General features: G+C 37.0%; 1 protein-coding gene across 1 annotated transcript; it reads left to right on the top strand.

Annotated features, from left to right (window-relative positions):
- The first annotated feature begins 3,225 nt into the window (after positions 1 to 3,225).
- LOC306851506 (uncharacterized protein C11orf87 homolog) lies at positions 3,226 to 6,430 on the top strand. Its single transcript, XM_079387788.1, has 2 exons — positions 3,226 to 3,371; positions 3,826 to 6,430. The coding sequence occupies exon 2, from the start codon at positions 3,954 to 3,956 to the stop codon at positions 4,389 to 4,391; it is 438 nt and encodes a 145-aa protein (XP_079243914.1). The 5' UTR covers positions 3,226 to 3,371; positions 3,826 to 3,953; the 3' UTR covers positions 4,392 to 6,430.
- Positions 6,431 to 26,769: the final 20,339 nt, after the last annotated feature.

Genomic DNA, 26,769 nt, shown 5'->3' with positions numbered 1-26,769 from the left:
GTTTGCTATTTTATTGTACGTGAGGTGTAGGTGAGAACTGCAAGTTTGGTCTCTTAAAAAATTACTAACGCAGATTTTGTCAGTAATCTGGTACATCAAAGGTGGACATGCTATTATTCAGAAATTATTCATGTTGGATTCTGAAAGATTAATTGACAGAAGATGGGGCGATAATGGAGGTCACTTTGCACATTTATCGAGCATAGTACAAATGATGTAGTAATTAATCTCTACGGGGATTGAGTAGGTTTTTGGAATAGATTAGCAGCCGATTAAACTGCTCTGTCTTTAGTAGTGGTACATGAGGGACGGTCGTGTATGACGATGTGTGGATTTCATTAACAAACTTTAACTTGAAGGTTAACACCTCGTTCTGTATCTCAGCATATGGCCAGGAATGTGAGGCTCCCGAGGGCCAACACATTTATTTCTCATTACAGAAGGTTCAACATTTTACCTGACAACTGAAAGCTGGAGAGAATGTTGAATCACACACACAAATAAAACAGATCAAGTACAGATCAAGTTTGAATTTAGGACTTTTAAAATTTTATTTAATGTTAGTTTATTTTTTAAAATCTTATATTTTAACATTGTGACATATTTTTATGACAATTAAGTACATTTCCCTCTAAAATTACTGTGATGCATTCGGGCACTTTACTAGCGAACAATTTTTTCATATTTATTATTTAATATTTGTAGTATTTCCTTATTTTCACATACAGTATTTTTACTGTATTAAAGTAAAAAAAACCTGTTCTTAACATTCTTTTTACATTACATTAATGAATTATCATAAAAATTGTCATGATGACTCACAATGCAAAAGGGTAAAAATAAATGGGTGAATATGTAAAATCCACCAAATTGTTGGCAAACTGCTTTTCCAATGAATCCCTCCATCTGCTATCAAGCTCACGCCATTGATCAGGATGCTCAAATAAACAGAGCAATGTTTAGACTGCAATCCAAAAGAGTCTTTACATTGTTTGTCATGTACCACTTATAATGCCTCCTAAGAGAAAAAAAGTTTTTTTCTCCAAATTTCAGATCTAAAGAAGAACAAGTGTGACAGGTGCGACAATAAATTAAATTTTTACCCAGCAGATTTCTCACTGGAATGCAATAAATCTCAGTTTGAGTGCTGCAGGTATGGATCATCTTCATCTCGGAGGTCAGGGTGAAGGTCTCTGAGGGTAATGCTCTTGCTCATATCTTGACATCCAATTATTTAATTGGACAGACCTCTGTAATTTTATTTGACACTCATGTGCCCTTTTTCAAACCCCATCCTAAAGAGTCAATGAACTGCAGGCAGCACAGCCTCCAAAGACCTTCTGAACGGTGTCATCTGGAAAACTGGACAATTCAGCATCTTAATTATTTTTGCTCCGTATTGCAGTTTCCATTGTGATAATTACTCAACAATCAGTCTAATCCTTTTGAAAACCAGTCAAAATTGATGTCGGTGATGTCAGCTGTCAACAAGGAGCCAAGAACGATTCTGAATGGCTGAATAAAAGCGCTCAGTGCTGTTACGGTCTAAGTGACTGGAAATCAGGGTTGGACAAACTTCACAATTGGTAAATTGGCTTCCTTGCCACTGAATCGGAATTTAAATAGATTTGGGCGACACAGCAGGTTGAAAAACAGGCCCAGTGTATCATGTTAATATGAATTATTAATTTTTCACAGATGTTTTACCAGTATTTTGAATTACATGTTGCATTGTGTTGTGTTTTAGAGTTGAAGGAAATAAGGAAGAAGGGAGAACATTTACAACTCCAGCAACTCCAACACAATCACATAAGAAATTAATTTCTTTAGTCCAACTCAAGTTTCCAAAAAACACGTGCTTCTTTAGTCCCTCATAAATACAAATTTCTCAACAAATATTTAATACCATTTTCTATTAAACTGAATTTAATACTATCAGAGCAATTAACACAGAGAGACAGGCTTTAATTTGGCATACAGCATGGCACAATACGCACCACGCTATTTTCAGATATCTTTATAAAAAGGTTGATATCAACATTTTTAATTACAGATAATATAAAATATTGAGCTAAACATACAAGCGTACTAATAATAGCCTAGCTGTCACCTTATGTGGTAATTGTTTCCATCAAATAGCCTATTATTCAAAAACAGAAACAAAGGAATTCATGAAACAGCACAAATATAAAATATACTTTTCATAACTTATTATGGTCAATATTTTAATTGTTAAACCGATAATACATTTTATAATTTATAGACCTATGCAACATTTTCAGATTTGTGTGCCTTATTTATTATTTATATATTTTTTTATGTGGCATCACTGAATATCTAATGTTGTGTGAATGATTTCACGGCATGTTTATGATCATAAAATCCTGAGAAAAATGTAGTTATTGTTAAAAATTGCACTTACAGAAGTCATTCCATTCCGTGGATTTGAATTCAAATTATAATCTGCATTGTGTTTGCAGTAATTGAACAGTAATGTAAAAGGCCTTCTCGAGTCAGTTGACGGTTCAATCACAGCTGCTTGGGTTTCTGTGGTTAATCATGTGGTTAGAGGGCGTTCCCGTTTGAGCACAAAAACGGGTGGAAGTCTGTTTAGCTAACAAACGAGAACGGTTCTCAGGTCAAATCCGTGACAATGAACTGACATCAAGCACATTCGCTATTAAAAATATTCAACATTACATAGAGTATGCGTTCAGTATTGTGCTCAAACGTTTCAGTAAACACAAATGTTTGTAAAGCGCGTGCAGCAAGCACTATCCCATTCACTCCAACCTTTCAGTATCATTGCAATCAGTTCAGACTGCTACTGCCAGTGTTAATCACTTCATTCTAGATTTGCATTGCCGATACATCATAAAAAGTCTTGTTTAAAATGATTCCATATAGTCGATATTTAGTGGCACCAATTGCGCGAACCACGAACAGATTGCGCCCCCAAAAGATTCGTTTTATAGCAATAGTTTAATTAATTCATCCCGTAAACAATTCCCAGCACTGTAAGAGAGATGGTTCACTCTTTATTCTCATTCCTAATGATATAAAAGTTGTCGCATGCCATTCCCTTACGCGTAAAGTTATGATGTATGCTAGCGAATACGCGCTCAAATAACAGGGAGGGGACGTTTGTTGACGGAACGTCCCCTTTTTTTAATCCCCCATACATTTGAATAAGCACTTATAGTCATCTAAACACACTGTATGCCTGAATGAGGCTGGAGCGTTTGGGTGATCAAAGGCGATACGTCATTGCGAGCTGCAGCGATTGGCTGGATTCCTCTCCTTTTTCTCCACAATTTGCAACCACGACCGGTCTTCGCCTCCGGAGCAGCGGCATCCCACAGTAGAGGCAGGTAACTCCCGGTTTTAATGTAGATCTTCGCATGCTCATTTGATTGATGAAGCTAGTTATCTCTGTTCCCTGTTTATGGGTTACTTGACGGTTTTCCTCAGAGCCCTGCTGCTGGCTGATCTGAAGGAATGCCGCAGTTGAGAAACGAACGTAGAAGCAAATTAATGCTTTTTGTAATTGTCCAAGACTAGCTTGGGGTAAAGGAGCACGGGCTGAGAGAATAGCTATAACGCGGCATTGTTTGCGCACAAACGCCGCAAAGTTCGCGACCGGCGAGCGCGCCCTTCAGTAAAACAGATCGCTTTTGTTCTTAAACAGATTGTGTGTTTGTGCGTCAAGAGGTGCGGATTTGAAAGTGTTTTAAAGGACGGGTTTTAACGTGACTAGAAATGCAATTGATCTTTCTGCGCACATGCTCTTTTCTAACGCTGGATTCCTCATTGGATCTATTTTAGGTGGACTTATTTCCCTCAAGAGAAATGAATGCAATATAGCGCGCGCATTCGCAGGACTGGACATATCTGCTCGCTTTCAGTCTCCTCGATTCTTCCCTGCAATACAGACACTGCCTGAACTGGACTAAATGAGTGCCAGGACCTCGGAGAGACTGGCGCTTTCCATTCCCCATTGTGCCTTAAACGGAACCGCTCTGGCCGGCAATGGCACCTGCTTTGACCGGGTGGATCAGCTGTTCCAGGCGTTCTCCTCCACCGTCGTGCTTTTTGTGCTCATCGCGATGATCGTTGGGATAATATTCGTGTCCGTCACGACCTTCCACTTTCACAAAAGCAAGATGAAAAGGCGCAAGATTCAGAAAGCCCAGGAGGAATACGAGCGCGACAACTGCAGTCCCAAAACGGCCAAAGGCAAGCCGGAGGTCCGGCAGTGCATCATGGTGAGACCCCCCGCGGCAGTGCGCAAAAGTGATCCAAACACGGAAGACCCCGGTGTGACAGAGGACAAGAGACACTCGGGACAGACCAAGGATGAGGACTTGTTGGAATCGGTCGCTGTGTCTTGATAACGCAGTGCCAGCCTTTGGAGGACGCTGTAAATAACCTCTGTATTCCTATGATATTACCCTCGGAATATATCGATTCTTTGTATAAGCATTAGAGTTGATAAGTTTTCATCGTGGAAGCAATCTAGGAACGGTTTTCAGTGGTTTTTGAGAAGGGCTGAGGGACTAAGGACTGCTGATGGAATTTCTATCGTAATTGTGAGCCAATCCTAACGACATCGCACTAAGAGAGCATTGAGTAAGATGCTACTGGATAAAATGAAATGAGAAGGAATTGATCTAACAGGATTTTATTGAATAGTATAAGTACGAATCAATGCCAATGAGATTGACCAGAAACCCTCCGAGAATCAAATAAGATTCTAATTTCTTGGCGAACGGCATCAGATTTGATTGAATACTAATTGATGGGATCAAATCAGAATCTCATAATAATAATAATAAAGAAAGTTATTGGGGAAAAAAATTCAAATAATTAATCTAAAAGTTAAACGAGTTAATCTAACAGGATTTTATTGAATATTTATGGAATTTCTATCATAATTAGGAGTCAGTGGATAAGAGATCCAACAGAAACCCTGGATGAATCAAATAAACTCCCGAATTCTGGGAAAGTGACATTAATCAGTTAATCCACTAAGATTTTATTGAATTTTCATCATTTTATTGATTTTGATAAAATAAAAAAATAAAAAAACAAATAATAAAAATTTTAATTCTTTGGAGGAAAATCAATTAATTAATCTAAAAGGATTTTACTGAATATTAATGGAATTTCTATCATAATTCAGATGCAATCCAAATGGGACTAAACTCTATCAGTCAAATAAGATCATACATAGAATTAAAAAACATTTTTTTTTTTGGGGGGGGGGGGGGGGGCATGGATTAGTCAATCCATTTATATTATAATTCAGAGCATAATGTGTATAAAAATAAAAAAAATAAAACAGACAGCCTCTAAGAAACAAATTCAGTAGGATTTTGCTGAATCATAATTTGGAGCCAGCCCAAACTGGATCAAACATGAATCATCAAACGAATCAAAGAACGTCCTTCTGGATGAACTGAGATGTCTGTTCTTTTTCTCAAGCCTCTTTTAGTCAATGTTTTTTTTTCAGAATTTCAGTTAATCCCGTATGATTATGTTTCACGCCATTAAGATGGTCTACAAATTATGATAGATGTGCCATTAGTGTTCCTTTAGGACACAGGCCCAGCACATGTGGATTGTCTCGTCCACTCTTCTTCATATCGTTGTGCCACCAAGAGGAATAACTGTAAACAGGGACAAATTATGGACCTGCTGCCAGTATTTCAGAGTTTATGCTGAAAGAATAGTGAAGTTCCTCAAAGCTAAAGAACGGTTCTCTTGTATAAAGTCTGTACAGACGCTGTCCAGTGCTGAAATCAGGACAGAGACGACGGTCTTCTTCATGTAGAGCCTCAACACAACTCGCAACAGTTTTCCTTTGTTTTGGGTTTCAGAAACTCTTAGGTGTTACTACTTTAGACAACATTGTTGTTTCTTTTGACAAATATTGGGATTTTCCTTTATCTCAGTGGCTTTCTCAAGATAGAAGCGCAATTCTTGCCATACTGGCTTGGCATGAATAGGTTTAGTGTTTTAACCCCTTTATCCCCGAGACTGTTAATGTGCAACTGCAGCTGCTAGTGGTAGTATAGCCTATACTTGTTTTGTTCTTGGCACTGTATAATCATAGTAAAACTTATGTAACCTGAGGCGTTTCGGTTTTGTGTTACAGCTCTGTATTGATGCTCTTTTTTGCATTTTTGCTCTAGATTAATATAACACTAATGATCGAGTATTATATTTTTTATCATTATAAAGTAGTGTAACGATCAATAAGAAATAAGAGAACATTTTAAAAGTCATTTTATGTATTTCCTTGACGTTGTGTTGAACCGGAAATGGAAGTTATAGCCCGAAGTCACGTATTGTAACAGATCGCAGTTTGAATTTTTGTTTTTATTTTGCTCAATGCATACAATTTTGAATTACTAATAAAGTATTGTGCAAATTGGTGAGTCATTATTTGAATTCAAACGCACTCTTGGTTGAAAACATCACCTTTATGTTTAGGAAATGTTGAAAAACTATTGATCTGGGCTGCTTTCTCAAAAGCATTGTAAGTTTACGAATCATCTTTGAATTATGGGCTGTTCCCCAAAAGCATCTTAACTTAAGAAGTACTTAATAATTATCAGAGTTTTTAAGTAATCATTGAGAATGCAGTGCAGCCACCTGCAGGAAGACTGCAAAATTACAATTAAATGTAATCAATTTAAAGCAATAATATTACCATATATTTATTAATATGCTATTTACTGTCTTTTTAAATCAATAGTTAGATTTATCTATTTAAAGAAATTAAATGAATGCATGAAATAGATAATATCTATCTATCTATCTATCTATCTATCTATCTATCTATCTATCTATCTATCTATCTATCTATCTATCTATCTATCTATCTATCTATCTATCTATCTATCTATCTATCTATCTATCTATCTATCTATCCATCCGTCTATCATCTGTCTGTCTGTCTGTCATCCATCCATCCATCCATCCATCCATCCCTCCATCCATCCATCCATCCATCCATCCATCCATCCATCTATCATCTGTCTGTCTGTCATCCATCCATCCATCCATCATCTGTCTGTCTGTCTGTCTGTCATCCATCTATCCATCCATCCATCCATCCATCCATCCATCCATCCATCCATCCATCCATCCATCATCTGTCTGTCTGTCATCCATCCATCCATCCATCCATCATCTGTCTGTCATCCATCCATCCATCCATCCATCCATCCATCCATCCATCCATCATCTGTCTGTCTGTCTGTCTGTCATCCATCCATCCATCCATCCATCCATCCATCCATCCATCCATCCATCCGTCTGTCTGTCATCCATCCATCCATCATCTGTCTGTCTGTCTGTCTGTCATCCATCCATCCATCCATCCATCCATCCATCCATCCATCCATCCATCCGTCTGTCTGTCATCCATCCATCTATCATCTGTCTGTCTGTCATCCATCCATCCATCCATCCATCCATCCATCCATCTATCATCTGTCTGTCTGTCATCCATCCATCCATCTATCATCTGTCTGTCTGTCATCCATCCATCCATCCATCCATCCATCATTTGTCTGTCATCCATCCATCCATCCATCCATCCATCCTCTGTCTGTCTGTCTGTCTGTCTGTCATCCATCCATCCATCCATCCATCCGTTCTACTTCCTTAAATTCGAATCAGTTCCTCATCCTGTTTGCAGCCTCAGTTGAAATTCAGGAATTGATTTGGAATGTAAAAGTCAGTTCAGTTCTGAATGAGAAACACAATGCTGCTGTTGGTGTGTTCCTGACGGAGGTGTAGGATGTGAGGCACTTGAGTAAAGCGCAGCTGGCATCTCTGGAGCCAAATCCAATCACCCTTCACAAATCAAATAATTATCATCCCTCCATCTATGTTAAAAGGCTAATTGCTCGACTGCTGCAGCATCCACTTTGTGTGAGACATGAACAATAGTGACAGAGGAGCACTGCTGGCTAGAGAACAACACCTCCTCTCAGCTCTGCTCATTGTTTTGCTTTCTTCTTGAACTGAACGTTAGAGCATGTGATACCACTGACAAAAGGAGAGAGAACAAACAGGAGATGTGGGAGATCTCAGCCAATCAGAGCGTGTCTGAGTAAATACACCTGTGTGTTCCTCACTGTGCCAAACTTGTGCCCACTACACAGCCCACTCTCCTCTCTATGTCTCAGTGTGTGTGGGCCGCCGCAGCCATCGGCAGCGCTCTGTACACGTAACGGCTCTCTCGGCCCACGGTGCATTAGTGTGTGAATTTATTATTCGCTGTCATAAAAGAAGCAGATTGCAGCTGGATATACACATACATTTATTTAATATATTTTAATTTATATATATATATATATATATATATATACAGGGAAGGACAATAGTTTAGATTAACATACTAACTAACAAATAATAATAAAACTAAGCAAGTAAATTAATAAATAAATAAATGTATAATTTTTAGCTAAATATTTTAAGTTTCATTTATATTTTTTAATTAAAAATCTATTCGTATGTATTTTTTTTTTTAGTATATCACATTTATACCTCAATGTGAATTATGAACTACTACTAAAAATACACAAACATGCATTTGCATGAAATTGGCAAGACATAAACAGATGTAGATTATCCCTGTTTTAGCTTAAAGGTACTTAATAACAAAAGTAAATAAAAGAGATCATTTAACTAAAAGTGTTTATTCAAACATAAGGAATCAAAATGTAAACTTGCAAGGAAACTTGATATAGACAATGACTTAAAAAGTATTTTTGCATGAAAGTACTTCCAATTAAACTGGTGTCAGTCTGATTTCCAGAGCATCATAATATCATGTTTAATAACCTAGAACAAATTCAAGTGAGCTTTAGAGATAAGCAAGTAAATATTTCATAACTGCAATCTTACTGTAGAAATGGAATCATAAGTGAAAAAAAGACAAACATTTACAAACTAATTTACATCTACAGCTCGATCAGACAACATTTTTAATCTTTTCACCAATGAAAAATGGCATAAACAGGATATTATGTTTTTTTTATGAGCAAAAAAAGAAATTTATACTGCCTTCAAAAACACATGATTTTACACAAACGTCGAGTTTGTCCCTGTTTTAGACACAGCAAAAACCTGTTCACAATATCACGCATAGATGCCAAATAATAACATTCATTTACATGTCAGGGACTATATTGTTAATGTTTTTGAAAGAAGTCTCATCTGCTCAGCAAGGCTGCATTTATTGAATCAAAAGTACAGTACAATTAGTGATATTGTGAAATATTATTACCAGTATTGGGAAAAGTTACTAAAAGTAATATAGCATTACTTTGTAAGAAGTAACTAATTCTGTTTGCTTGCTTATTTATTTTTAATAACAAAAAACCCCAAAGTTATATTTTTGGCACCTGTAAGGGCCCTTTCACACCAAAAGCTAAACGAATAAGCCTCAGGCTGAAGGAAATGCCTCACTGCCAATTTCTCTCGACAGAGGAGGAGACAGAGGAGTTGTCAGTGAATAAATGGAAAAACTAAGTAATTTGCATTGGATTTTTGAAAAAGTAACTCAGATATTTCATTGTAAATGTAAAAGTAATGTGTTACTTTACTAGCTACCTGAAAAGTAATCTGATTACATAACTTGTGTTTTGCTGCTTAATAATTTAGTTGATTTTTCAGGGGCCTAAAAATGATTAGAAAATTCAAAACAGCAGCATTTTATTTGGATTTTTTTTTTTTTTTTTACTATTTTCATTTAATTTTTTTTAAATGTTCTTTCTTTTGATCAGTTCAATGCATTCTTGCTGAATAATAATAAAAAAAACCTTAAAATAAGTAAATAAATAAACAAATTAATAAATACAATTCTATAAATAAACATTTGATAAATTCTATAAAAAACTCAATTTTAAATAAACGTTTTTATTTCAGGGCTAAATGCTGTAAATTGTGATTTATTACATTAAAACATATCTTTTAAGTTGATTAGAGCAGTTCTGCCTCATAAACTTGACCCGATCATTGCACATGGAAGTGGAGAAAACTTCCAGCCTGACAAAAGACACAAAATGATGGCCCGAGTTTATCCAAATATTTGAAATTACTGACAAATGTGCGTCGCAAACAGAGACACCATATATGACCACAGGATGAACGATTAACATGAAAAATGTTGAAATCAATGATCCCTGAACCAATGATATAACCGCAGCTAGCGTGATGTGATGAAATCATGCCTTAGCGCTGACAGTCGTGACTGATGTTACTTGATATGCTTCTCTCCCAAACACATTTGGACTTGCTAGAGGGAAACTAAATGAGAGAAGGCATAATTACCCAGCAAGACAAGGCAGCATGTCTCCTGACTACTGTGGCAATCTGTCAGTGTCAACAGCATTGGTATTTTCCTCTCTCTGTTGCTCTGGGAATAGTTTGTGAAGTGAGCTCAGTTTAGAGAGGCCTGTATATGGCTGGCTGTGCATTAGAGCTAATTAAGAAACCCATGCATTTACTTTTTAACCCAAACGCTAAATAGCTGCAGCTCACCATCTACTGTAACCTTGCCTTTTCTCTTCAACACTGATATGAAACGAAGGCGGTTAGTGCTGAGATGCCGAGTGTCCGTCCGCAGAGATGAGCGCCGGATCTGCTTCCTCAGGCGCCCCACATTGATCCTGCTGGGGCTAAATTTAGATCTCTTTGACTTATGGTACAGCGGGTTATTGCTTTTCGCTGTGTACAGATTTAAAGGTTTCACATCAGCTTCTTATCACTGCTTTTACATGCAGGGAAGACCTGGCTGTAAAGAGGAAGTTGACACAAAACAAAGAACAAAGGCATAATGACGTGCTTTCTCTAGCAGCGGCTTTGCATGTTGGTTAAATTATTTGGATTGTCCAAGCAAAAAGTCCGATATCATATTTTTGTAATAGTTAAACGCACTTGGATACTTAAGTCAAGTCAACTACATAATGATGAGGCTGATCTGTGCTTTCAGGACAAATCATCATGTATTTTATATGTTTTATGCAATTTATTAATCATAATTTCTGACTGCCAAAGAATAGTTTGGATTAGGAAAGTGCCAGTGCTCAAATTCTGGCTGATATGGATAAGATATTAATTATTTATATTTTATGACTGATAACTGAAAAATGGCTTTTGTTAAAATTCTACACTAATTTGTCTAAACCTATTAAAAATAAAACACAAATATAAAATGTTCAAGAGCTAAAATCAAATTAAACACGTTTTAAAACTAAAAACAAGAGAGGAACATGCACAGTTAAATATATAATATCGATTAATATGATCCTTTTAAAAGATTTGGTATTAATTTATTATGCATTTCTAGTTTTTATATAATATCATGTTTTATGGGGTCACATTAAGACAAATTTTGGTTCACACTTAAGTTGCTTTTAAACCAAGCAGCTTTCTGTTAGTCAGTGTGGCAAATTCATGTGATCCACTTGAACATGAATGAACTTCATGCTTATTTTTTCTAAAAATCATCATAACATATATATATATATATATATATCTTGGCCCCTTAATTGACGCTTGCAGCTATATTTGATATTGTTATTCTTTCTACTAGCAAATTGTTAGTAGAAAAATTTAAATAGTACAAATATGAAAAATGTGTTTTAAGAAAATTTACTTTCACAAAGCCAAAGTGTCCACAGTTGAAGAAACACTCAGGCACTAGATTAAAGATATATCTCATCACGTCTGTCTGTGAAAGCTGTTAAGAGTGAACAAAGTGCAGGAAGGGGGCGTTTGAAGGTTGAGGAAGCACTTGAAAATCCAGCATTTATCTTTAGGCCTCAACAGCCTGCTGCCTCTCAACTGCAGAAAGACGTAAGAGAGATGATTGCTTCTCATAAAATCAGAAAATTCCCAGGAAGCAATTATTAAAGAGTGGTATATCCAGCTCCTCTGGAATTCATATGATAAAACCCACATGAGGACATGAACTCCCTTCAAAGTCATAAAAGCCTAAAGGATTGTACAGGATTGCTAATGGAAAATTCTTCCTTGTGTCAATTAAGATCTTATTGGATAAACAGAAATTCTGACAAATAGAAACGGATTCTTGTGGGATTCTCAGTTGATTCCATTAGAATCCTTTAGGATTGGTTCCAAATTATGATAGAAACTCCATTAGAATACAATTAACATTCTTTATTAGTGAATAAATTACTATTTTCTCTCGTGCACCTGTTCTCTTCTTGAACAAACTGGTTGTACTCTGAAAAAAAGTTTATACATTTCAGTTTTTGTTAAGATTGACTTTATAGGAAATAATGTAAATTAATTTAATTAAATGGTTGTAATTAAAAAGATCTCCCTCAGGGGTTGTCTGTTTATTAATATATATTGCCTTTCAAAATGCCTTTCCCATTAAATCAGCCCCCAATGAAGAATTATGAGGGGTTTACAAGCAACGTGGTCTCATCCTGCTGTGATATTAATCTTCATCTATAGCCCAAAAGATTCTGTAATACGCAGATGCCTATTCAGCTTTCATCTGCGACCGGGTATCTCTGAAAACAGCAGAATTCAATTTCAATGATAATTACAATGATAACACCAAAAGAAGGGGATGTCTCTTCTCTGTTCTTCTGCAGAGAGCCGCTTATTTTAGCTGTCTGGGGACGGAGATTGGAAGAAACAAGACAAGCACTTTCAGATACAATTTAAAGCGAATCTTGGAGCACTGCTCTAAATTGCAGAATTCCAATAAAAGCCCTTGGAGGATTTTAGTGAGCTTGAAGGGGATCCTTGTCAAGCAGAGATATGTCACACGATGGCCAGTTTGGTGCAGACAGACTTTTGACCATGCAGTGGCATGATGTCAGGTCCACATTGCAGCTAATTCTGGCCAAAAAACGCCTACATAGAGAGGAAGAGACCATCTCACTGACACATAAAGCAACAACCACAGTTTATTTGACTTAGATTTTAGGTGTGGGTGTATCTGAAATAGTTTGTACTGCAAAAAAGTAATAATAGAGGGCTGCAGTGATGGCATATTTTTGTAGGCCATCCCGTAAGTTGGCATCAGCCTGGTTCCTTTGACAAAATAACTTTTCCACTGATGTATTTTATGTCACAGAATAAAACATGAACATATGAGCTTTCATTAGACCTTATTTTAGGCATTTAACCAAAAACCCATTGACATCAGGATGATGGAGTCGGAAATGCTAAAACGCTACCTTGTTTCTCATTGGTCAAAAATACGCCATCACTCCCAATAATTCTATAAAATTCCAATAATATATTCTATAAAAAAAAAACTTTAGGTAGTTTAACATAGTCTCTTACATTCTTAAAATTAAAGGTGCTTCATGATGCCATCGAAGAAACTTTTTTGTCTATATGGTTCCATAAAGAACCTTTAACATCTGAAGAACCTTTCTGTTTCACAAAAGGTTCTTTGTCGCAAAAGAAGGTTCTTAAGATTATAAAAAGATAAGCAAGAGATGGTTCTTTGACTGAACGGTTCTTTGTGGAACCAAAAATGGTTCTTCTATGTCATCGCTGTGAAGAACATTTTAAGCACCTTTATTTTTAAAAGTGTATTATTATTACTTAAAAAGAAATAGAACATTTATTTATTTATTTTTTCAAAGCTTCACTGCTTAAGATTTTTTTTTCAAAAGTTTGCTGAAACAGTGTCATGCGGTGCAACCAACAAACAGGACACATCATGCTGAACAAAAAACATAATGAGACCCTCATGACTGCTTCAAGGTCAATAGGTCCCTTAAAACAATGGTTCTCAAACCTGTGCTGGGGACCCCTAACCACCACACATTTTGTATGTCTCCCTCATAGGTCACACCCAGTTCAAGTCTTGCAGACTATACCAATGAGCTGATGAGCTGAATCAGGTGTGTTAAATGAGAGAGACATACAAAATATGCAGTGGTTGGGGCTCCCCAGGACAGGTTTGAGAACCACTGCCTTAAAATATCAAATTTGACCTTTTTTGACTAGAAAAATTGATTGTAAAATGTCATGCGGTGCAACTACCCAAAGCCTATTGATATTTGTGACTATAGTTAAATGATATTTGTAAAACAACACTTTTTATCATGACAAATGTATTTAAAAACATTTTATATAATAACAATCAAGATTTGACCACTGACTTCAGAATGTGATGAAAATGATATACATTTTTACTTCATGGTTGCATCACATGATATTTTAGGACCATTATATGTATGCATTTAAGAGACACTTTGACTTACATTGTATTCAAGTTACACATTTACATTTTATAGGTTCTTACCCATGGTCTAAGGTTTGAGAAATTGTAATTAATTCATTAAATACCATAAATTGCCATACTACTGTGGTACCATTAAATTGAATCTTGTCTTTGGAATTGTATTAAATGTTTTAAAAAAACAACAAAGAGTACATTTCTAAGAAATATGGGTTTTAAGCCTGAATTTTTACTATTGTTTATAGTGAATACTATTCTTTGTTATTGATCCAGGTGCATGAAAATGTAATTTACTTCCCAAATGTGTAAGGCTGGTCTCCATATTGCTGAAAGAGAGCATTTAAAGACAAGTCAAATAGACTAAATAAAGTAGTATTACTGAAGCATCGAAAACTCAAAAAAGCATTTGTTGCCTTGATTACTTGTCAACAGTTCCTCTTTTACAGTATGCAGAGGAACTGATGTACTTTTTGATCATGCTTGAGGATTGAGAAGAGTATTCCTTAAAGTATTGAAGTGCAGTAAACAAGCTTAAGATGTCTGACTTTAATGAGAGCCTCTTTGTTTTTCTCACACTTAACAAGCATTGTACAGTCTTTACACTTTGGTACACTTTGTCTGGCCTCAAAACTAGACATCTTTATTGTACCAACCTACTCTTGCTCTCGAGACGGCGCTGCTCATTTCCATAGAAACAGACCAAATTAGCACTCAGCCTTGTGTATAATTTTATTCTTGATATCTCAAATAAATAAATGCATCTAAGAAGAGGAAAATACAGATGGAAAATGTCAAAATTTTCTTCATTTATGCATGGTGATTAATTTGCCACTTTTAGCACAAGCATTAGAAATGCATTCCTGCCTGCAGTGCTTTAGTGAGGAGAACGCAGACGTCGACGCTGATTAGCGTTTTCACTCACATGTTGGGATGTGGTTGTCTGTGATGATTTACATTACAAGAGGATGAAATTTGAATCAATGGAAACGGTGTCTACAGCAGTTCTTCTGAGAGCCATTAATGAGGACTGATAGCAGGAGAAATGCTCCACCCAAACATAAAAGCAGCATCAGCAAAATGTGCTGAGTGCTGAAGAACCAGACAGATGGAGAGGGAGAGAGAGACGGTAAATGAGACGCAGTAGTCATGGATATGGTGATGAAGAATAAGAGAGATGTGTGTGTGTGTTCAGTATGTGAATTAGACACCAAAGACTTCACTACGTCAAACCAATCCAGGTCATTAAAACACAACAAGGCCTGAATTTCACATTTTATTATGACCATATTCCACATTAAAATCTAAAGAAAATTATGTATTTTTTATTTTTTTAAATATAAAGATTTGGCTTAATGCAAGACGCTACAGGCAAAAAAAAAAAAATACTATTTCATGCGTTGGTAAGTTGTGAGATTTGGGATATGGCTTTTCATAGCATGTTATTACATACTAGTGGAAAGAAGAATCCAAAAAAGAAGTTAAAATATCAAAATAAGTAAAAAAAAAGTTTGCAATTTTTAATTATCAACTGGGAAGTTATAAGAATAGCTATTTGTTGTTTGTCTTTTTTTGTTACTTACTTTTTTAAACACATCTGTTCCTGCAAAACTTTATGGTAACACTTTATTTCGATAGTCCTTTTTAGACATTCTACATAACTTTGCAACTACATGTCAACTAGCAGTCATTAGAGTATTAGTAGACTGTCTGCTTAATATCTACTAACACTTTATTTTGATGGGTCCACAACATACTGACTATCAGAAACTTTGCAAGTATATGTCAACTTATTCTACTAACCCTAAACCTACCCTACTGAGAGTTAGTAGACATGTAGTTGCAAATTAATGAGAATTAGTTGACATGTAGTTACAAAGTTACTTATAGTTAGTAGAATGTCTAAAGTGGACTATCGAAATAAAATGTAACCAACTTATTTAAACACATCTCCAGTTAAAATGATTAAATATGCAAGTGAAGATTTGACTGTCATGTAATATTTCCACACTCTGTGTTATTTTCCACCCAGTGAAGTAGACGTCTGCATGTGTAATTTCCGAACGAATGCTTGATTCACTTTTGTGGAGAGGCTTTTGTCTGTAATTGGCTTTAATTACAAGCAAGTTAATTTTATGAACACATAATCAGCATTTCTTCTTTTAAATAGTTTTCAGCAATGCATAATTAATGCATAATTGCCCGCTTGGAAACACAAACTGCTCTAAGTTCACTTTATTACCACAAACGATCCACAGGATTCAAGAGTTTATGGACAAAATAAGGTGTTAAAATTTACATAAAATTTCATTTGCATATCACAAATGAGAATTTTTGTTCTATGAAAACAAACCAGCACATTTAGACAGACCCTGTTAATTGATGTCAGATCAAAATGCTTTATTGGAAGGGTTATTGTATTTTTGCCTGATGAACAATAAAATGGGCAAAAAGTCCTATAAACTTGTACCGAATAAGGAAAGCAAGACATACAGTTAGCAATCAGAATATCATTGAGACTTGATTGTGAGTTTTTTGACTTTTTAAATCAAATAAAAAATGTAATCTTGCCAACTTTGTAAGTTTTGCCTCATTAAGGTTGCCATATCTTGCTATAAAAAAACAAAACAAAACAAAAAAACAGCAAATAAGAACAAGCTAAACTTAAATCCAAATGTGTTATCTTGGAAACAAGCCAAATACCGAAATATTGCGATCTGCACCTGCCTATTTTATTAACTCCATAAACTGGATCACTTTAAACTGGATTTATATGCTTAATAAGCGCCACTACAATAACCTTCAAAGGCATGCTCTGCAAAGCAACCTTACAAACAAAAATAAAACACGATGGTTCTGGCAATGGTGGTTTAGTTCAAATCACCAAACATACCAATTCTTTGGTCGCTGTTATAGTGCTTTGGATACCAAACATGCAAGATGCCAGAACATTGCTATAGTTATCAGTCTCAGTGTTGCCAATTTAACGACTTTCCAGACAGCTTTAGTGACTTTTCTTCTTTTTTTTTTTCAGAAAAGCTACTATTGACTTTTCGAGTGACTTTTTGGACAGAGCTTAGCTAATTTCTAAGAATTGCTTTGAGCAAAAGGTTTTGCTTTCCATTGTCTGACAACAGACAAAATATCTAAATGAGAGCAGCTTTATTGAGAACTCAGCTGTTATTGTATGTAAGCACAGAGAAAAGGGGAGAAGCAAATGGATGGAAAGCAAAGGTGTAAAGAGGACCTGAAAACCATACTTGAGTAAAAGTACAGATTACAAGTAACTTTTTACTCCACTACAAATTACAAGTAACCAATTCCAAAACAGCTTGTGTAAAATTTTTAGAGCATCTGATTTTAACAGTACTCAAGTATTTTACTTATAATAAATATAGGCTCAAAGATGCACTAGTCAAAGAGACATACCAGTCAAAAACTGTAACGTTGAGAAGCTGGGGAAAACGGGTAGCAGCAAGGACCTATACTGCCCTCCAAAAAGTTTGGAAACACCCCTGGCAAAGTGTGGTTTTGGACGATATCAGCATAAATCCTTATAATTTTTTGGTGCAAATACATTAAAGTAACTGGACATTATCGTTGAAGACCAGCAATAAAACATAATAATGGCAATATATACATGTCAAAGTCAGACATGCCCCTTTGCCAGCTGTGATGCCTGGTTACTGGTTTTTAAAAGATTTTTGGGTCAGCACAACTTAATAGCTTCAACAATTGATTGCCAATTCAAAGTCAATGTTTGAATAAACTGACAGCTCGGAAGCCCAGATTATGCAAAGCTTTAATAGCTGCTAATGGTGGATATTTTGATGAATCGAAAATGTAAGTTTTTTTCTATGTATAAACTGTTGATGTAATAAAATCTGTTTTCGTAGTTTGTGTTTGTCATGGTTCAGGGTGCCTTCTCGGCTCCTCGTGCTGTCTGTGTTGTCCTGTCATGTGCGGCAGCTCGTGGTCTGGGCAATCAGTGCTGATCGTGTAGCGGGAGGCACGGATCACGAGCTGACTCTCCCCCACCTGTCGCTCATTACCCCACTCCCATATATGTCCCTGTTTTTCTGTTCCTCATTGTGAGTAGATTGTTTTGTCCGTACTCGTGTTGTGTGTATGAGAATCTCACTTCTCACTTTCTGACCCTCTGTTCCCTTGTGCTACAGGACTCGTAGCACGGAGATCCAGCAGCTTGTGTGGTCCGCAGACGCTGCCGGCCAGCTCTGGAATCTCCGCTTCCTTAAGCCGCCGTTACATATTGTTTATGTTATTTTGTGTTTTGGTGGCGAAAATAAAAGTTTTCTCCTGCTCAACTCTGCATCTGAGTCCTTCTTCACTCTCGCCGTGACAGTGTTGTCCCTTATCAGTGCAACATTTCTCACAAATTAAAAAGGATTCATGCCAATATTGTCCAAAACCCCACTTTTCTAGGGCGTTTCCAAACTTTTGGAGGGAAGTGTATGTGCAGGTTTTTAAGTAAAAATTAGAACAAACAATAAACCAAAAATCAAAGGGAGTACAGAACAGAATGCCGGTCAAACAGACAACCATTACATTCAACAACTCACAAAGAACTAAAAAAATACTAGGACTGTATAAAATATACAGTATACAGGAAGCTAACAAGCTGAACAAGATAACTAGACACACCAGGGGAGACTAATCAAGGGGAACCGATCAACAAATGGACTACAAACTGACCACAAATACCACAAACAAACGTCCAGTCTTAAGAAATTATCCAGAACTCACCATATTTCTAGCATACTAACATAGCACCATGCTAACACTTTTAGCAACCTTATAGCAACAACCTAGAACTACAAGCTTACTTACAACAGCCTAGCATTGTGGCGATGAGTTCTGCACAGGCAAGCGCTACTGACACTTTGTTCAGAACATCCAAAACTCTCACTTTTACCACTGTAACTTTAATGAACTGCTCTGAGAAAACTAGTAATTTTACTCCATATATGCTTACAAATCATTCAGACTGGTGGCACAACAGTTTATTTATTCAGACGCTCGTTACACTGAATATTGCAGTCTTACATCATGAATGGTTCAGCTTCAGGGTGATATGTTTGGGTGTTAAATTGCTTGACAGTAGAATAACATAAAATGCACAGATCTGACATTCATTATCAGAGTTCATGTTGTATAACGGCAATTTCTATGAAAGTGTCCCTGGTGTGGGTGATCACGACTGAGGTAAAGGTAGGCAGGTAGGTTTCATAATACTGACGTACTTTGCATATTTTAATAAAAAAAATCACATTTTGTGGGTGTGCATGAATAGTTCTTATTATGTGTGCAAAATGTTTTATATATACAATTGTTTATTTTTCTGTAAGTAAACTATTCAACTTCTGTAAAGAAATTATTCAGACACTAGATAAAGATGAAACAAGGACTTTGGAAGATTGATGGATGTTTGCCAGGGTTATATGCTATAGTGAAAAAGTTGTCAATTTACATTGCACTATATAGTTTTAGTGGTGTTTTAGTTGTTAATGTATATACATGAGAAAATACCGTATACATGAAAAAACTTGTACATATGCTGTAAGAAAATTGTAAAATTTCTATCTTTATAAATCCTGATTTGTTCTTCACGTCACAAAAAAGGACTGAATGTGATCATACATGCATTTAAAACAGGACAAAAGTGTGTATTAGCCAAGTGCTATTTTTCCTTCGTCAGTGTAATGGCAGTGAGGATAAAGACAGCTCGAAACAAGCCGACACATGTGGCGTCATTTCACACCCAGAGCAGTGGAGGATGACCCATCAAGATGTTCCCACCATATGACCGCTAATGTGTTACAGCATGATCCTAATCTGCTGCAAAACACAACCAATTAAGTACAAAGACTTTACACATTTATATTTCTCCATCTAGCACTTGCTAATGGCAGGACATTTTTACTGTCTTCTTACAGTGAGGAAATGAGAAAATCCTTTTTATTGGGATTATTATTGTTTTGTTTGTTTTAGAATGAGCTTTGAGTTCATAATAGGCATTCAGGCAGATTTGATAAAAGTGACAGAAAAAGAGTGTGAATCAATGTTTGCAGACGAAAACTGTCATATGGAGTAGATGTAAAAGAGGTATTTTATAGTAGGTTTTATAGCTGTACTAGAGGTTTTATAATTAGTAATATGGGCCATAGGTGGAGTTTGGGGGGGGGGGGGGGGGGGGGGGCACTGCCCCCCCAGATCAGAGCCAATCGATTTTGTCAGATCTATGAATACAAAAATAATTTCAGATTGTCTCATTTTATTTGCATTATCTTATTTTAATGAGTATGTTAAGGCTAAATTATTTGTAATTAATGTAAAAAAACAAACAAAAAAAACCTACTCTCACAACTCGCGAATCTCAAAGTATCGCGTGAGTGGACTCTCTTCTTGTTCTCTTCCCGCTTTCTGCAAAGATACGCTAAATTAACAAAATGTATATTCGTCGTTTTTTTAATAAACCCACAATAAAAAGCGTGGAGGTCTCTAACTTTGACACTTCTCAAAAGAGGCGGATTCTTCTACATTAGGTAAGACATACGTTTTTATTCCACTCTTTGTATAGCCAACCAGTCGTTGTTGTAAATGTATTTTAAAGGGGCTATGTGTAGGTTTTTACTTAAAAAATCTTTAAGATAGAGTTGCCTCTATCAGCCTGTAGGCTCAGTTGTGTCTCTGGAGGAGTCGTGTCCAAATTGGCGCGAAAATTCACAAAATGTGACGTCATGCGCGTTCTCGTCTACAGCGGCAATCGCTAGCGGTAGTGTTTGAAATGGACTCTGTGGACGGAAAGAAGTGACCAGCCTCCAGCACAACCCAGACACCCACAAAAGCTCATCGTAAGCTTAAAACAAAAAAACAAACAAACAAAAAAAAAGCCTCATTTAGTGCGCACCGAGAGCGAGCATGAGACTGGCTGCAGTTCCTCTAACGGCCACTGGTGTCAGTAACTGTTAGAAATTTCAGAACTTACGCAGTGCTCCTTTAAATGAAGAAGAAAATATATAGGCTATAAATAATTGAAAATGTAGAAAATATGGTATATGCAGTGTGCAAAAAAAAAAAAGGTATATACGGTGTGTAAAAAATAAAAAATCAGAGCTCATGGTCTACCGGTAGGTGCACCCCCCCCAGGCAAAAATGTGAAACTCCGCCTATGATATGGGCCAGCAAGCAGGCTATACGTCCAAAGCACTGGTGGATGCAGAGCTTGGTCCACCACTGAACTTACCAGCCATGGCAATTGTGGTCCTAAGTCCAGTGGTCCTGGAGGTCTTTTCCACTGTTGGCTGCTCTTCCTGTAATGGTGTGTTTGGGCTGCACACACTTCCCCATCTCCTTCCTCCTCCTGAGGTGGCGGCATGCATTACAGCTTTTCCTGAGGCTATGGCATCTGCTCTGTGAATGCTCCCTGACATGGCCATGGAGACGTTCCATTAACTTTCTGTGCTCATATATATATATATATATATATATATATATATATACAGTATCACATGAGTAGCTGTGTGATATTGCTCTATATCAGCATGGATTTGATTCGGCTGTAGGTAATCACAGTCATGTTGATACAGAGCGATATCACATGGCTACGAGTGTGATATTGTGTTAAAACAACAGTTCGACAACACAAGTGTGTAAATAAATAAGAAACAAATTCGGAGCAGGCCCGGATTGGCTAATCGGGAGCACCGGGAGGATTCCCGGTGGGCCGGTCTGTTTTGTGGCCGCGAGGGCCGGTGCCATGCCACTGGGTTGGACTATACTGTTCCTAGGCTGCCTGCACTCAGCAGCCCCACTCTTTTTATTTATTATTTTCTCGCAGCCCATATTATTATTTTCACCAGACCATATCAGTTACAAATTCTTAGTTGATAACTAATCATTCTTTTTGCTCACATTATTGTTTTATTTGTGAACATAGGCGTTAGAGGAAGGCTTTAAGACAAAGCGGAATCCACTGCCGGCTGCTCCCGCTTCACAGCGAGCGGGACTCGCGCTAACTGCACCCGTCCACGTTTTGATTTTACAAAATCAGTTTGAGCAAATGCAAACAACTTTGAGGGAAGACGTCTTTAATTGTAAGTTAATGCTGTTAAATAGAGAGAGAAAAAATGCTTAAAAAAAAACAAACAAAAAAAAAACATTATGATACATTACATTTGGAACGTCCCTTATTCTGTCCCTTATTTTCTTAAATAATAAACACTTATTTTCTACAAGAATACAAAAATAAACTATTTTCTTAAAGAATAAAATAAAGAATCACAATTGTCCCTTATTTTCCATTTCTGAAGTTAATTGGCAATGATGAGGTAATTATCTTTTGACACCCCTGACAGCTGCACCTTGCTCAAAAAAAGGTTATTGTTGGAGATATGCAAGCAAAAAAATTAAAAGCTAAAAAATGCATAATAGAAAGTGCAAAGGCAGCACTGAAAAGGCAAGTACAAAAAAAAAAAAAGTTGCCCGTCTAAGGCATGAAACTCCAGGGCTGAAAAAGAGTCCCACTCCGGCCCTGCCTCAGAGTATCTTTAAAAAAATAAAATAAATAAAAACATTTTGTATCAGAAGTAGTTTTTTCGACCACAGACCCAAATCTCAAGTTGACAGTTTAAAACCTTCCATTACTAATTCGAAAACGTCACTTTAGACCTAGTAATGAAGGAATGTTGCTTTGTTCATTAAAAGTGTATTGTATTACTGTATTAAAAACTTACTGTATTATGTATTATGAGAGAGATGGACTGAGCGAGTGTGATTACCTGCATCTGATACAGCTTACATTCTTCATCTCAGTCTCATATTCACAATAAATCTTTAGTTTGAATGTCTGCTGAGGATTCAATAACTTTGTCGTACTGTCCTTTCATCTATTAAGGTTGATTTCCATTGACAGTGCTGCTCAGTGCATTTGTTTGCAAAGTTACTTATAGTCAGTAGAATGTTTGTTGGGAGACCATTACAATAAAGGGTAAGCACACGGGTTACAGGAATAGTTCACCCAAAAATGAAAGTTTTGTCATTAATTACTCACCCTCACGTCATTCCAAACCTGTAAGATCTTCGTTCATCTTCAGAAAACAAATTACTCATGAACTACATGAGGGAGAGTAATCAATGACAGAATTTTAATTTTTGGGTGAACTATCCCTTTAAGCAGACAGTCTACTAACACTCCAATGAGAGTTAGTTAACACGTAGGTGCAATGTTACTTATTGTCAACATAATGTTCAAAACCATCAAAATAAAGTGTTACCCTTTTTTTGGATAAAGACTTCTCATTGAAGAATATTTTATTATCTCTGAAGAAAATTAATGTGAAAATACTGAAAAATGTCATCGCTCTTGCACTCCATTGCAAATGAGAGACAAAACTGATCCCACAGGCCCAAATACTGTTTCTCAACTTGCTGTATACTGCACACTTAATATTTCAGTTTTGACTGTGAAGTGGCTGACACATCAGTCTGCTCAAAGTATTATCCTGCAGGGTGTAAGAGGGTGTTTCAGGGGCTCCAGGTGCTCCTTCCCTAATTCTGCTCCCACTATGAATCAGTGACTCCCCATTTCCTTTGTTTTCCTTTGTCTCTGAAAATGCTTTTCAGGACCTGCATGTTGCCAGTGATTTTGGGGAATTGCATTACTGCTGAGCATCGATGCTGAGAGAAATTGGATTGCCTGAACACAGGATTAGATCACAAGGCTTGAAGGAGAGAGACAGTCATAGTAATTTACTGGTACTGGGCAGCGAGAAAAAATGATCAGCGTGCACATACACAAGAGCACAGGATGAGAGAATAGACCCAATTCACAATGCTTCCTGTTTGCCTAAACATAGCATAATTGATGCTTAAATGACAGGAAAAAACTAGCTTGTTGAGTGCTAGGTCCAGTTATATGGCTTTAATAATGGCTTCCACCGTACTACTAGCTGTAAATTGCTACTTTGAAGTCCTAGGCACAATGTCAACCTCAGAGCCTATTTGCACAGAGCCAAAAGGAAGGTAGATGTCTCAGTAGATCAGTTTGAGTTATTAAAGTCGATGCTCATGATCATGGAATGATTACCAGAGGAACCGCAAGATGATACCCTGAAAATCACAACACAACAGACTAGGCTTTTATATATTTGAAGAAAATGTGCGTGGTGCTTGCCTATGCTGTATTTACCACCACGATGCAGGGGTGTTGTGGGAGGTTGCCACAGTGTTGCAATACAGTTGTTAAAGTAAAAATTCATCCAAAAATGTTACCTCAATGCCATCCCAGATGGACTGTACATGATTTTCTTTCTTCTACAGAACACAAATGAAGATTTATACAATCGGTCCACAAACTGCATGTGAATGATGATCAACAATTTTAAAGCTCAAAAAAAATGCATAAAGGAAGTAATCTGTTTTACTTCATTGTCTTCTAAAGCAATTTATTCAGCTTTAAGTGAAAAGAGATCGAAATGTCCCTTATGAAAAAGAAATGCACTTAATTTTATTGACTATGCACCTAATATTTTTTCTTAATTATCATATCTTAATAAAAGTGTATTTTTTATATAAAAAGCTACTCATATATAATATAATGTTAATGCGAATAAGGCAACTTAAGTGCACTTAACTGTGTTTTGTAATTGTAAAAAGTGACCTTTGTAAGGCAAAATTAAAAGTTTTACTTTAAAGTAAATGATAATAAAAGTAACAAAAGTCCTCTTAAGTGTAAAGAGAGAACACATTATGACTATGTTTCTTAACACACTTTAAGTGCACTTTTGTAATAGTCTTAATGTTAATCTGTTATTATCAGAATCAGAATGAGCCTTATTGCCAGGTATGTTTACACATACGAGGAATTTGTTTTCGTGACAGAAGCTTCTACAGTGACACAGTCCTGTCACAGTGACAGGAGAAAACACAGATAATAAAAGAATAAAAAAAGAACAAGTAAGTAGGGAATAGCAATATACAAACTGACAATTGTATGTACAGGTATATTACAATACAATTTTGTATGTACAGCTATATTACATGCAATTTGAAATGTAAACTAAGTATGTGTGTTAGATAAATAAGTGTATAAGTGTATAAATAGTGTTGTGTGTTCCTCAATTATTGTCAAGTGTTCATGAGATGGATTGCCTGAGGGAAGAAACAATGTTCTTTTTAACAATGTTCCTGTGCCTGGCCGTTCTGGTGAGCAGTGCTCTGTAGCATCGACCAGATGGCAACAGTTCAAAAAGGGAGTGTGCTGAATGTGAGGGGTCCAGAGTGATTTTACTAGCCCTTTTGCTCACTCTGGATAAGTACAATTCTTGGAGAGTAGGGAGGGTTGTACCAATGATTTGCTCAGCATTCCGGACTATCCAACGTAGTCTTCTGAAGTTAGACTTGGTAGCTGAGCTGAATCAGACAGTTATAGAAGTGCAGAGGACGGATTCAATGATGGCAGAGTAGAACGGTTTCAGCAGCTACTGTGGCAGGTTGAACTATCTCAGCTGGTGAAGGAAGTATAACCTCTTCTGTGCCTTTTTAACAATGGAGTCAATGTGAGTGTCCCACTTCAAGTCCTGAGAGATAGTGGTGCCCAGGAACCTGAATGTCTCCACTGCAGCCACTGTGCTGTCCATGATGGTGAGAGGGGGGAGAGCAGGGTTTTTTTTCCCTGAAGTCTGCGATCATCTCCACAGTTTTGAGCATGTTAAGTTCCAGGTTGTTAAGACTGCACCAGACAGCCAGCTCCTTAACCTCCAGTCTGTAAACAGACTCGTCACCATCTTGAATGAGGCCGATGAGTGTGGTGTTGTCTGCAAACTTTAGGAGATTGACAGAGGGGTCCTTTGAAGTGCAGTCATTCGTGTAGAGGAAGAAGAACAGTGGGGAGAGGACGCAACCCTGAGGGGCTCCAGTGCTGATTATACGGAAGAGAATTTTCCCAGCTTTACTAGCTGCTGCCTGTCTGTCAGGAAGCTGGTGATCCACTGACAGACGGAGGTGGGCACGGATACTTGAGTTAGTTTGGGCAGGAGGAGGTTTAGGATGATAGTGTTAAAAGCCGAGCTGAAGTCCCTTCATTGAAGAATGAAGGGACTTTGCACAGCTCCAGTGATCTGTTGGAGATCTGTGTGAAGATGGGGACCAGCTGGTCAGCACAGGTTTTTAGGCAGGCTGGTGACACACCGTCTGGGCCTGGTGCTTTCCTTCTTTTGTATTCCGGAAGACCTGGCACACATCATCTTCACTGATCTGAAGTGCAGGTGTCGGGGAGAGAGGGGTTGCAGAAGGTGTTAATGGTTGTGTGGAGAGGTTTTCAGAGTGGGTGTGGGGTGCTTTTTCAAACCTGCAATAAAACTCATTCAGCTCGTCTGCCAGTTGTTGATTCTCCACAGTGCTGGGGGATGGTGTCATGTAGTTGGTGATGTCTTTCAGACATTTCCACACTGATGCTGAGTCACTGGAAGAGAATCGAATCCTTAGCTTTTCACAAT

This window comes from Barbus barbus (assembly GCF_936440315.1).
Source record: "Barbus barbus genome assembly, chromosome: 31".
Lineage (NCBI taxonomy): Eukaryota > Metazoa > Chordata > Actinopteri > Cypriniformes > Cyprinidae > Barbus > Barbus barbus.
The sequence above is the reverse complement of the archived record's forward strand: the minus strand, read 5'-3'. Positions and strand labels throughout refer to the sequence as shown.

Excerpts from the sequence above, each read along its gene's own strand:
- LOC306851506 (XM_079387788.1), top strand. The coding sequence starts at position 3,954 with ATGAGTGCCAGGACCTCGGAGAGACTGGCGCTTTCCATTCCCCATTGT.